This window comes from Seriola lalandi, unplaced genomic scaffold, assembly GCF_002814215.2.
Source record: "Seriola lalandi dorsalis isolate HSWRI2012SDOR001 ecotype SW California unplaced genomic scaffold, Sedor1 jcf7180002054748, whole genome shotgun sequence".
Taxonomy (NCBI): domain Eukaryota; kingdom Metazoa; phylum Chordata; class Actinopteri; order Carangiformes; family Carangidae; genus Seriola; species Seriola lalandi.
In genome coordinates, this window is record NW_019525301.1 from 5,711,773 (window position 1) to 5,723,850 (window position 12,078).

A 12,078-nucleotide genomic window follows, 5' to 3' on the forward strand; every position below is an offset into this window, starting at 1 on the left:
TGTTTCAGAGCTAGCTATAATCCAAAGACATTTTTCTACACTTACTAAATTTGATCTGGGTTAAAGCTGGAGCACTTATTAAGGAGAATTTAGATTTTCTGATAAATAATTTTGTTATGTTAGGTAGGCATTTTATTCACAGATGCAAATATTTAAAGGTTAAGCCCCATATCACTGGTTGGAAAAATGAACTTAATCTATTCACAAAATCACTTTAAATGTATGACGGACAGAAGCGATTGTTGGACTTCTTTATGTTACTTGAATAGGACCCTCACACAGTATGTCTTCTTAAATGTATCTTTTTCTAGAATAAAAGAAAACGAAAAAACATGAATAAATAACAATAGGGGTCACGTGACATACTTGACGAATAGAGGCGTTGCTATGGAGACCAGAGACAAACACACTGCCTGCTGCTACAGACTGCAAAAAGTTCGACAGGTTTATAGGTGTTTTTCTCTCAGTTTTCAAAGGTGAGTTTAAAGACTTCATGCACGGTGCCGTTAAATACCGTTAAATACTGCTCCGGTGGGCTGCCGTCAAATCCCCGTCTAACGCGTAATTCAATGCACGTTTACGTTCGCTGCGGAAAAAACTACAATGGATGAATTCGGCATGTGTCTTAAGTCTGACTATTTGTTATATCTAAGATACAGTCAAAGTCTGTCTCTGTGAAACTAATGTAACAACAGCAGCAGTAAAGCGAGACGTCTCTCTGATCTGTGTAAAACATCACCTCTGATCATTTCCAGGACAGTAGCTGATGGAGCTGTGTTACCTCTGGAGGGATGGAAATGATGTTGTCATAAGGAAATAGAGAGCTGTTGAGAGCTGGTGCAACATTCAATAGTTGTGCATGTTAAACCATCCAATGACTGTGAAGAACAGGGATGGAGCTAACGATTATGGACTCCTCAGTTCATTAATGAATGATTCTTACTATAACGTGTAGCTGACACCTTCAGAAGCCTGGTTCTATCGACCAACAGTCCAAAGATTTTCACTTTCAGGAATGATCTCACAAAGAAGCAGCTTGAACCAGAGATATTTTGGGGTTCTTGCATGAAAAATGATTGAAACAATGGTTTTCCAATTCATTTTCTATTTATAAACTTACCAATGAATCACCCAATGGTTTCAGCTCTGGTTTATTTCCTCGATACTGGGCTGCAGACACAGAGGTAGTGAGGACGTGAATATTGACTTCAAGACGTCTTCACACACTTTAACTTCACATGGATTAAACTGACCTTAATTCTTCATGTAAAACAACAGAGCAAAAATGTATTCAGACATTTTTGAAAAAAAAAAAAGGTGATTACTGTAAGTTGTGTGAGCTTCTGTACACAGGCGTGTGTGTCCAATCAGTTGGATTCACCACAGGTGGACTAGAGACATCTGCAGGATAATCAGAGGAAACAGGAAGCTCCTGAGTCTGAGCACCTCTATAAACACATATCATATGGTTTGTGAATTTCATTACCAAATCACTCGATTTAATCAATTTAAAGAACATTTTAAACACTAAAGTGCAGCAAGTGATGGGGTCTGAGGACTTTCTGAGGCCACTGTATTACAGCACGTCATTATTTAGTACAACCTGCTGAAGGAAACTTGTGTCACTAATGTACCCTGAGGCCTGTCAGCCCCTCCACACCCACCCCGTGAGCCCATTTAAAAAACTCCTGGTCCACCTGCTACACGTGACGCCTATCAGCTGAAATTGTCTGTCTTAAAAGCTTTGATTCTAACAGTGATGTTCTAATTTTGATGGTCAGATATTAAAGAAAGCAGTGTCAGAGTGACGAGCAGGAGGAGGCAACAATGCCGAAAAAAGCCAAGAAAGGTGGAGGAGGTAAGGGTGGTGGGAGGACGGAGAGGCTGGAGTTCCTGCAGCAGAGAGCTCAGGCTGAGGAGGAGATGGCCAAGAAAAGAGAGGAAACACTCGCTCAGTTTCTGAAGGTAACTCTCATTAATCTCTATTAATCTCTACTAATCTGCTATAATGAAGAGAGCTGCGGTGGTTAAAGATGGAGAGAGAAGGTGTCATCATGTATTTTACATCTGACTTATTTCTTAAGCACAAAAACTACATTTGAACTTTTCATGGAGAATTTGTTCCTGTTATAAATTCCTATGTGAATATAATGGAATGTTATATATTGTTTGTTATTTGAATTCAAATGTAGAAATTTGTATTTATTTTTAAATGCAACGGTGGAAATGATCATCAAAATATTAAATAGATAGATAGATAGATAGATAGATAGATAGATAGATAGATAGATAGATAGATAGATACTTTTTTATCCCCTAGGGGAAATTCATGTGTCCATTAGCTCATTGTTGATAATAATAACAAAAACAGTTCATAATAAATAAACAATAATAATTAGATTAGTCCACTTCCTTTGGCTGAGGTGTTGTATAGCCTGATGGCAGTGGGGACAAAGGATCTCCTGAACCTCTCTGTTCTGCAGCGCAGATAGATGAGACGTTTGCTGCAGCTGTAGCTGCTTCTCTGTCCTGCCAGAATGTTGTGGAGAGGATGGTTGGTATTGTCCAAGATGGCCTCCATCTTACATTGCATGCATCTCTCCACAACTGAGTGAGTCCAGACTCCTGCCAAGCACAGACCCAGCTTTTTTGACCAGCTTGTCCAGTCTCCTGGTGTTTATGTTGGACATGCTTCTGCCCAAGCAGACTGCAGCATAAAAGAGTCCACTGGCCACCACTGACTGAAAAACATGTGCAGCATTTCACTGCAGACGTCAAAGGACCTGAGCCTCCTGAGGAAAAAGAGCCAGCTCTGCCCCCTACTGGTAGATGGCATCCGTGTTCAGGGACCAGTCCAGTTCACTGTCCAGGTGCACACCTAGGTGTTTATAAGTGTGCACCACCTCAATGTCCTTCCCTCAAATGTTGACTGGCTGAAGGGTGGGGCTAAACTTCCTAAAGTCCATGACCATGTCCTTGGTCTTGAAGGTGTTTAGAAGGAGGCAGTTCTTGTCGCTCCATTCACTGATGCCATCATCAGATCCCTGTACTCCTCTTCCTGCCTGTTCCTGATACATGCCACAATAGCTGTTGTTGAGTCCAGATTCATTTTACCCTTTTATATATAACCAAACAGGACTCGCGCATTCGTTTGATGAAGTATGCAGGACAACAGATAAAGTTCAATACGTCTAATTTATTAAAAGTATAGTCAAGCAGATAAGTTTGAGATTGCTTACAGAGCTCTGGACCACCCTGCTCTCGTCTCGTCTAAGCAGCATGCAGTACTTCCTTGTTTCAGACATTCATTCTTATACACACATTCTCTGTGTAACCGGGTCACTCCGCCTCTTCTCTCCTCACACCACTCTGACCTGAACCTGTTATCTAAACATGTCGTACTTTCTTGTCTGTCCCTGTACATCATTCTGCAATCTCAAACGGCAATCAGTGTCACAATGTTCATAAACAATCATAATCATCAGTTCAAGGCTGATTTGCCTTTTTAATCATACAATGCATACAGTCACAAAGATAACATATCCCTTCACTGTCATCCGAGTATTTCTGGATGTGGCAGGACTCAGAGTTGTATTTTAAGTCTGCCGTATACAGGGTGAACAGGAATGGAGCCAAAACAGTCCCTTGTGGAGACCCAGTGCTGCTCATCACTGTCCCTGAGACACAGTTCACAGCCTGACGTACTGTGATCGTCTTTTCGGGTAATCCACAATCCAGGACGTAAAGCAGGGATCCACCCCCATCCCTTCCAGCTTGTCTTTAAGGATGGGGGGTTGGATGGTGTTAAATGCACTTGAGAAATCAAAGAACATAATCCTCATGTAACCACCTGGCTCATCCAAGTAAAGCTCATCCGGTGGCGCATGTAAAGGACGGCATCATCCACTCCAATATGTTCTTTGTAGGCGAACTGTAGGGGGTCTAGTGCATGTTGAACCTGTGGCCTCAGAAGGTGGAGAAGCAGCCGCTCCAGGGTCTTCATGATGTGTGATGTGAGGGCCACTGGTCTGTAGTCATTTATCTCAGCTGGGCGCCCTAATTATGCCTGGAACGCAACATGATGTTTTCAACAGGACCCTCCCTGTTTTAGACTTAAGTTGAAGATCCTCTGGAGAGACTCAGCCAGCTGGACTGCACAGTACTTTAACAGCCTCGGACTCACACCATCCAGGCCTGCTGCCTTTCCATGATGTAGCCTCTTGAGCTCCACCCTCACCTCCTCCGCTGTAAAGGACGGGAGACTTGATCCCAGGGTGTTGCAGCTGCAGTGTCAGGTTGTGGAAGAGATGCCATAGGAGAAGCTCCAGGGGAGAGATAACAGGTGAGGCTGTGTCAAACCTGTTGTAGAACAGGTTGAACTCATTCGTCTTGTCCACATCACCTGATGTTGCCTGGCTGTTCTTCTCTTTATAGCCAGTGATGGTCCTCATCCCCTTCCACACCTCTCTGGTGTTGTTGTGCTGCAGCTTCCTCTCTACTTTCTTTTTGTAGTCATCCTCCTGCTTTAATCTTCTCTTCAGCTCATGTTGCACAAACCTGAGCTTCTCCCTGTCTCCATCCCTGAAGGCCTCCTTTTTCTGGTTGAGGAGGGTCTTGATGTTACTTGTGATCCAGGGTTTGTTGTTTGGAAAGCAGTGTACAGTCCTTGCTGGTATTACAGTGTCCATACAGAAGTTAATGTTGTCTGTGGTACATTCAACCATTCTATCAAGGTCACGGTCCTTGCTGTTATCATTTTCCTGTGACTCCTTCCCTTGTGGGACAGTCAACATACTGAGTGAACCCAGTCAGGTGAGAGGTGAGAGTGACATGGTTAAAAACCCCTGATATTGCATTGAATGCATCAGGGTGCTCCGGCGTCCCGGTCCACTCATACTGCAGTGAAAGCTGGGTAAATCCACACAACGGTCAGGGGTGTTGTCTTTAACCAGGTCTCCATGAAACACATGAGACTACACTCACAATGTGCTCGCTGGCTCTTCACAAGTGCCTCCAGTTCATCATACTTGTTAGCATGGGAGTTGACATTTCCCATGAGGATCGATGGTAGAAAAGGCTTACATCTCCATTTCCTAGCCTTTAGCTTAGCCCCAGCTCTGCATCCACGGTACGGCTTCTTCAGCTCAGCCAGTATGGGATGTTTAACTCCACATCTGGTAAACTTTAAAGCCAGGAGTTCTTCCTTCGTGTGCATTATTTTCTCCATCGTCAGACGAAACGACGTAGAATTGAAAAAAAATCAATCGACAAAAAATATCCTAATATATACAAATATATTGCAAAAAACTATAAGCCATGTGGACTTCCTGCTACGTGTTGTCAGCGTATCATTTTAAAAACAAAACAAAAAAAACTTTGCAAGTAATACACATGTATACACTGTAAAAACTGGAAACATTTGAGGATGTGTTTATCAGTTTCTCTGCAGCTCAGACAGTGACACTTGTGTCTTTGTGTCTTTTCTACAGTTTCTGCTTCAGTCTGTGGATTTGAGCAATAACTCTGAAATAAGTTCAGAGCCAGAAAATCTGCTGATAAGAAGCTTTATATTTGATACTTTTGGTGATCAGCTGTTTATCCAGATGAACGTCTGCTAGCTTTATTCAGCTCTGAATTGGACTGACATGTGGTTGTGTCATTGGCTTTAGTTGTTTGATACCAGATGTTAAGGAGGTGACAGTCAGGGCAATCATTGGTGATGGATCAAAGTGCCCCAACCCCTCTCTCCTCTCCCACAATGCAAATATCACACAGTGATTAAAACAGGACCAAAATGGATACATGGTAAACAACGGGAACAACAAACATCTCCACAGAATGAAAAGGAGTTGATTCTAAGGATAATCTCTGATCAACACCAGGGAAGGTAGCATCAGTACATTTAATTTAATTTAATTTTTATCAGCTTCACAATAAAACAGAACAAACACACAAAAATAAATAAACAGAACAAATGAGACAAACAAGTCTACACAAATACTCCTGATTCCAATGGGAGAGAGTTCCAATATTCAGGAGCTTCAGGATCCTCCTTTACTCTTGATCCTGGAGCGAGGAACACCCAGCAAACCCTGATCAGAGGGGCTTAAAATCCTGGAATCAGATGACTGCAGTGGCTCTTTGATACAGACAAGTAGCTGGCCATGCAAGACTCTGAATGTCATCAGCAGAATCTTCACCTGGATTTTGAATTTGATGGGAGGCCAGTGTGACTCTGAGAAATGTATTTTCTTTTATAAATTCCATGAATGGTTCAACTATCAATTCTCTCCAAAATGTCCCGTGGGAGTTTTCTACTAAAACTTCAGCTACTTCTTGTTAGAAATAAGTGGTGTCTACTTAACATGTCGGCAAATCAATAAAGCAGCCAAACAAAGTGTGTAATATATGATTGAAAACTTTGTGGCGATCAGCTCTTCCATCATTATCTACTGAACACATCATTGTTCTCTGTGTGGATCAGGACAAGTTGGAGAAGGAGGAGAAGAACACTGCAGAGAACCTGCGGAAGCTGAATGAAGGCTGGAGGGCAATTCTCCGTCAGACTCGAGACCCTGAGCTTCGTCAAGAAATCTCTATCTTCAGTCAGACTTTTGAGCGGCAGCTGGAGGGCTTGGACAGCGTCATCAAGGTGGGCCGCTGCTGCGCGATTCAACCTGTCCTTCACACTGACATTAACGTCTTTGCTCTTAGTACGCCACTTCCTGTTTCCTTGTTTGTTGTGCAGGACCTGGTGTGTGACTTGCAGGAGAAGGAGCGTCAGTCGGCTCATGGGCGCCGGGCTCACCTGCAACGTTTGGAGCATCTGTGGGCTCTGCATGAAAAATGGATGATGTTTGTGCAGCAGCACTGGGAGAATGGCATGCAGCAGCTGAGCTCCAGGTTTAACTCTGAGGGGTCAGTCTGAGGAGCTCCCCTAAACACAAAACAAAATACTCATCATTTAGGTTTTCCTTCAGTGATTTATAGTGGAGCTGCATCACGGCAAAGACTGTGTGTTTAATGAGTGAGCTGACTGTTTTGCTACTGACCACAGTGTTACTGACCACACACTTCACACAATGACTGCAAAAAGACAAAATGACAACCGAGAGACTAAATGACTACAAAGAGACACAGATTGACTACAAAGAGACAGAATGACTACAAGGAGACACAATGACTACAGGGAGACACACAATGACTACAAAGAGACACAGAATGACTACAAAGAGACACAGCGACTACAAAGAGACACAATCAATACAAAGAGACACAAAATGACTACAAAGAGACACAAAATGACTACAAAGAGACACAGAATGACTACAAAGAGACACAAAATGACTACAGGGAGACACACAATAACTACAAAGCGAGAACGAATCACTACAAAGAGACAAAATGACTACAAAGAGATAAAATGACTACAAAAAGACACAAAATGACTACAAAGAGACAGAATGACAACCGAGAGACTAAATGATTACAAAGAGACACAGATTGACTACAAAGAGACACAGCGACTACAAAGAGACAAAATCACTACAAAGAGACACAAAATGACTACAAAGAGACACAAAATAACTACAAAGAGACACAACGACTACAAAGAGACACGAAATGACTACAAAGAGACACAATGACTACAAAGAGACACAATGACTACAAAGAGACACAAAATTACTACAAAGAGACAGAATGACAACCGAGAGACTAAATGACTACAAAGAGACACAGATTGACTACAAAGAGACACAGAATGACTACAAAGAGACACAAATGACTACAAAGAGACACAGAATGACTACAAAGAGACACAAAATGACTACAAAGAGACACAATGACTACAAAGAGATACAATCAATACAAAGAGACACAAAATGACTACAAAGAGACACAGAATGACTACAAAGAGACACAATGACTACAAAGAGATAAAATAACTACAAAGGCACACAAAATGACTACAAAGAGGCACAATGACTACAAAGAGACACAGTGACTCAGAGACATGACTACCAAGAGACGCAATGACTACAAAGAGATAAAATAACTGCAAAGAGACACAAAATGACTAAAAAGAGACAACTTACTATAAAGAGACACAAAATGACTACAAAGAGACAAAATGACTACAAAGAGACAAAATGACTACAAAGAGAGGTTTAGATGTTGATATTTGTTGTGTGCAAGTGGAGGTGTCACCAAAACCATTATGGATTATCTACTGCTTCATTATGCTCATAATCTATGTGTGAATGGTGTGTGTTTCAGGAAGCAGATGTCAGCACACTCTCAGCAGCAGCGAGCTGATCTGGAAGACGCAGTGCTCACTGTGGAGCAGCAACACAAAGAAGTGATGGTTGAAATCCACAGTCTGCACAGTAACTGTATTGGAGCGTATGAGAAGGCTCTAAAGCAGAGGGTATCACACACAACCAGTTCTCTCAACCTTACTGAGTCAGGTATATGACAGGTGTCCCAACTGAGTCTCTGAGGTTTGTCTCCTGTCTCTTCCTCTCACTGTTTTGGTCCAGGATGGCAAGGAGACGCTGAAGGAGGAGAGTCTTCAGATCCAGGAGGCTCTGCTGTTCTGCTGCAGAAAAAAAGAAGAGGTGGAAAACCTGGTCACCAGAGAGCAGCTTTACTTTCACATAACAGCTGAAAACATGAAGGAGGTTAAAGAGCTGCAGGTCAGGGCAGAGAGGGAACATATATCTATTATACCTGTTGACTGGTATATCATATATACGGTATATATGTATAAAACATACGATTCACGGCCACATTTGTGTTTCATATATAGATATATACTGTAGTTCTACAGGAATAAGGTTGTTTGTGGTTAACAGAAGCTCAAGACATATTAACGTTTCATTCTCCAACATAAAATCAGTCAGTAATTACCCCACTCCTCATTTCATGAAGCTTTTACATCTCAGTTGCTAACAAATGTCTAAATGAGACTACAGAGGTTGTTCAGATTTACTCACCAGTCCACCTTTACAGGAAAGGCTTTTGTAGAAGAGGTCAGAGCTAAATCAAACTACACGTTGAAGTTTAGTGTTGGTGATGTTGAAGTCATGTGTCTTTGGTGTAGTTGGTTTATAGCCTAACATTATCTTTTTACTGATTGTATTTTGAACATCATAAAGTAGTGTTCATTAGTGAAGATGATCCTGCTGAACAAAACCTGTCAGGATCAGAAACTTTCATTTCTTTTCTATAATAATCCGAAAGACACCATCCCTGCAGCGCCCTATTATGTCTTTACCTCCAAAACTTTCCAAAAAAAATTCTGAGGATTGATTAAAAGTGATACAAAGTGAGCAAAGTTGTGTACTTCACACACATACAAACACAAAGTACAACGTCGCACAAAATCACACAGATAGTTGTAAGAACTCGTCTCCTGGTTTCTGTGTGATGATTGGCTGCAGTGACAGTGAGAAGTGGTGGAGATGATCCTTGTGGACTCTTCTGATCATCTGGATGATGAAATATGATGTGTTATTGTCGCTTTGTGTCTTTGCTCTGCCAGGAATCAGTTATTCAGCTGAGGGAGAAGCTGAACTCCAGTCAGACAGAAAATGAGTCAAAGGAACAAGATCTGATGGCCTCCAGCAACGAGGTGAATAAAAAGAATGACGAGCTTCGCCAGCAGCTGAGTCAGGGTCGCTCAGCAGCCAGGAAGCAGCTCATGCACCTCACCATACAGAGCAACAACGCCATCAGGAAACTCCAGGCAGTGATTGCCAAGGTGAAATCTGTCACACTGTCTGTCTGCTGGCAGAGCTACAGTACAACTGTGTGATCCATCTGTTCTCACTCTGACCTCACTCTGCTGCTTTAGGGGGAAAAGGTTTTACGTGTCGCTGAAATGTGTCGGAAGCTGGAGAGGAAGCATGAAAAGGTCCTGACATCATCATCATCAGCAGCAGCAGAGAATCACAGATCTGTGACTGAGGAGGAGGAACCTGCAAAGGTAGGCTGTGATCTAGGCTGGGTCTGGGGTCTTCCTGTTGGACAGACAGACAGACAGATAGACAGACAGACAGGCAGATAGACAGACAGGCCAAACTGAGCTCTGTGTCTCTCTCTGTAGGAGTCATCTGAGTTTCCAGAGCTGCAGCAGTTGAGGCAGCGCGTGAACACGGCTCTGCTGCTTCGACATGCTCTGAAGAAACAGAGAGAGGACCTGAGCCGACAGAACCAGCAGCTGAGGCTTCAGCTGCGTCAGCAGGTGGACGACATGAACACCAGCGACCGCGCCCTGGATGCACACCATGCTTTGCTCACTGTATCCCGAGCCCCGACCACTGCGCTCCCACTGAACACCACCAGCCGGCGCAACATCACCAGGGCTGTTCACGCCGTCAAACATACAGCTTCTCCAAAAAAAATCTGAAGCACCTGTGAAACATGATGATCATTAACAGTCTGTCAACCACCAGAAAAACACTTTGGCATTGTGTTGCTGATCATTTTTTTCTTTGATAAATATATAAATAAAACTGTAAAGGTTGTCTGACCTTATTATAAAACCAAACATTTGGTTGTAACCAGGAAATCTCGCCTGAGAGAGGGAGGGAGTCACAACACACACACACAAACACACACACACAATAACTGATAATTTGACCATTGATGTGATGCAGCTAAGAATATCTTAATGATCTATTTATTTTGTTGATTTTTCTCTGAATTGATCAATTATTCAGTGTATGCAGTTTGGAAACAGACAGATAACTGGTCCAAACTTTAATTAAAACTTTTAAAATAACATAGGAACTTTCTGTGTATCATAATTGACAGAAATATGAACTGATTTTCAAACATGGTTAGTATTGTGTTGATTAAATAAAAAAAAATGCTCCTCCACAATTTAACTGGGGACAGATCATCATGGGAAATAAAACATTTTTAATAGTGATGAGACATATCCTATTTAATAGCATTTAATTTTCAAAAACAGCTGATTGTGCATTTATGAGGGCATGCAGAGAAAAAATGAACAGAGATCGATCATACACACAAGAAGCAATAACAGTGGAGGGAACTAAAACAAAGTGTGCCTGAACAGGCAAATTAAAACTCACCTGATGGTCACTCTGAGCTCCAGAGATCCTGTGTGGAGACGGAGAAACTTCCAGAAGAACACCCAATTTTAAGCTTGACCAAAATCCTCAGTCCTGGTTTCATTAGACCAAAGAATCTGTTTTCTCTCAGTCTCAGAGTCTTTTAGCTGCATCTTTACAAACTATCACTGAGGAGAGGCTTCGTCTGGAAGCTCTGACATAAAGCCCAGATCAGTGGAGAGCTGCATTGATGGCTGTCCACGATTATGAGTTGCTTTTCTATTCTACAATATTAATAGTGCATCACATACAGACATGTAATATATGATATGTCCCTATATCAAGAGTGATGTTGCCATATATGTCACCTATAACGGGATATATTATCACATATATACAGTACATACGATATATGACGATATTAGTATATAATGTACATTAAATGCCCTGTTGTGTCTCACCATTCAAGAGACCAAATGTTTCTTTGCTCAACTGGACAAAGGAACTCTCACTCCACAGTTCCTCACGGCTCACACCTGGCGACGACCCTTCCCCCCACAGACCCCACTGGCCAGCCAGTGTGGGTCAGTGTGTGACATGTGACCCCCAAGGGTGTCACCAAACAAAACCAGTCCTCTGGACCTCTTCTCCCGCTCTTCCCTTCTTGGCTTGCTCTGGAGAGCAGCTCCAGCCCTCTCCTCTTAGTTCTTCAAAGGGCAACAAGGCCCCAGCCCAGGTCAGCTCTGCTACCTGAGAAACCAGCTCTCTCGTCGTCCTGCTACCAGCAGCCTGCAAACACTCTTCTCCTCCACAGCAGCGACCTGCTTCGGATTAACTGTGAGTGAACCAAATCCTCTTCAGAATCAGCGGCTACAACACAAGGCTAGCTGATTTTCCAAGCAACAGGGGTCGTAGCAGAGTTAGCATGGAACAGCTAACTCTGTGAGGAGAACAAAGGAGATAACAGCAAAGCAACACAGCCAGACAGGACTTTACT

The 12,078-nt window shown here is 42.5% G+C and overlaps 1 protein-coding gene across 1 annotated transcript; it reads left to right on the plus strand.

Moving 5' to 3' along the window:
* Positions 1 to 418: 418 nt before the first annotated feature.
* On the plus strand, positions 419 to 10,663 carry drc2 (dynein regulatory complex subunit 2). Its single transcript, XM_087178927.1, has 9 exons — positions 419 to 476; positions 1,782 to 1,965; positions 6,485 to 6,652; positions 6,749 to 6,918; positions 8,278 to 8,447; positions 8,527 to 8,696; positions 9,545 to 9,763; positions 9,857 to 9,988; positions 10,109 to 10,663. The coding sequence occupies exons 2-9, from the start codon at positions 1,828 to 1,830 to the stop codon at positions 10,409 to 10,411; spliced, it is 1,470 nt and encodes a 489-aa protein (XP_087035053.1). The 5' UTR covers positions 419 to 476; positions 1,782 to 1,827; the 3' UTR covers positions 10,412 to 10,663.
* Positions 10,664 to 12,078: the final 1,415 nt, after the last annotated feature.

Bases quoted from the DNA above. Each gene is read 5' to 3' on its own strand.
- drc2 (XM_087178927.1), top strand. From the start codon at position 1,828: ATGCCGAAAAAAGCCAAGAAAGGTGGAGGAGGTAAGGGTGGTGGGAGG. The intron at 1,966-6,484 runs GTAACTCTCATT...TGTGTGGATCAG, and splicing joins CACTCGCTCAGTTTCTGAAG to GACAAGTTGGAGAAGGAGGA. The intron at 9,989-10,108 runs GTAGGCTGTGAT...CTCTCTCTGTAG, and splicing joins AGGAGGAGGAACCTGCAAAG to GAGTCATCTGAGTTTCCAGA.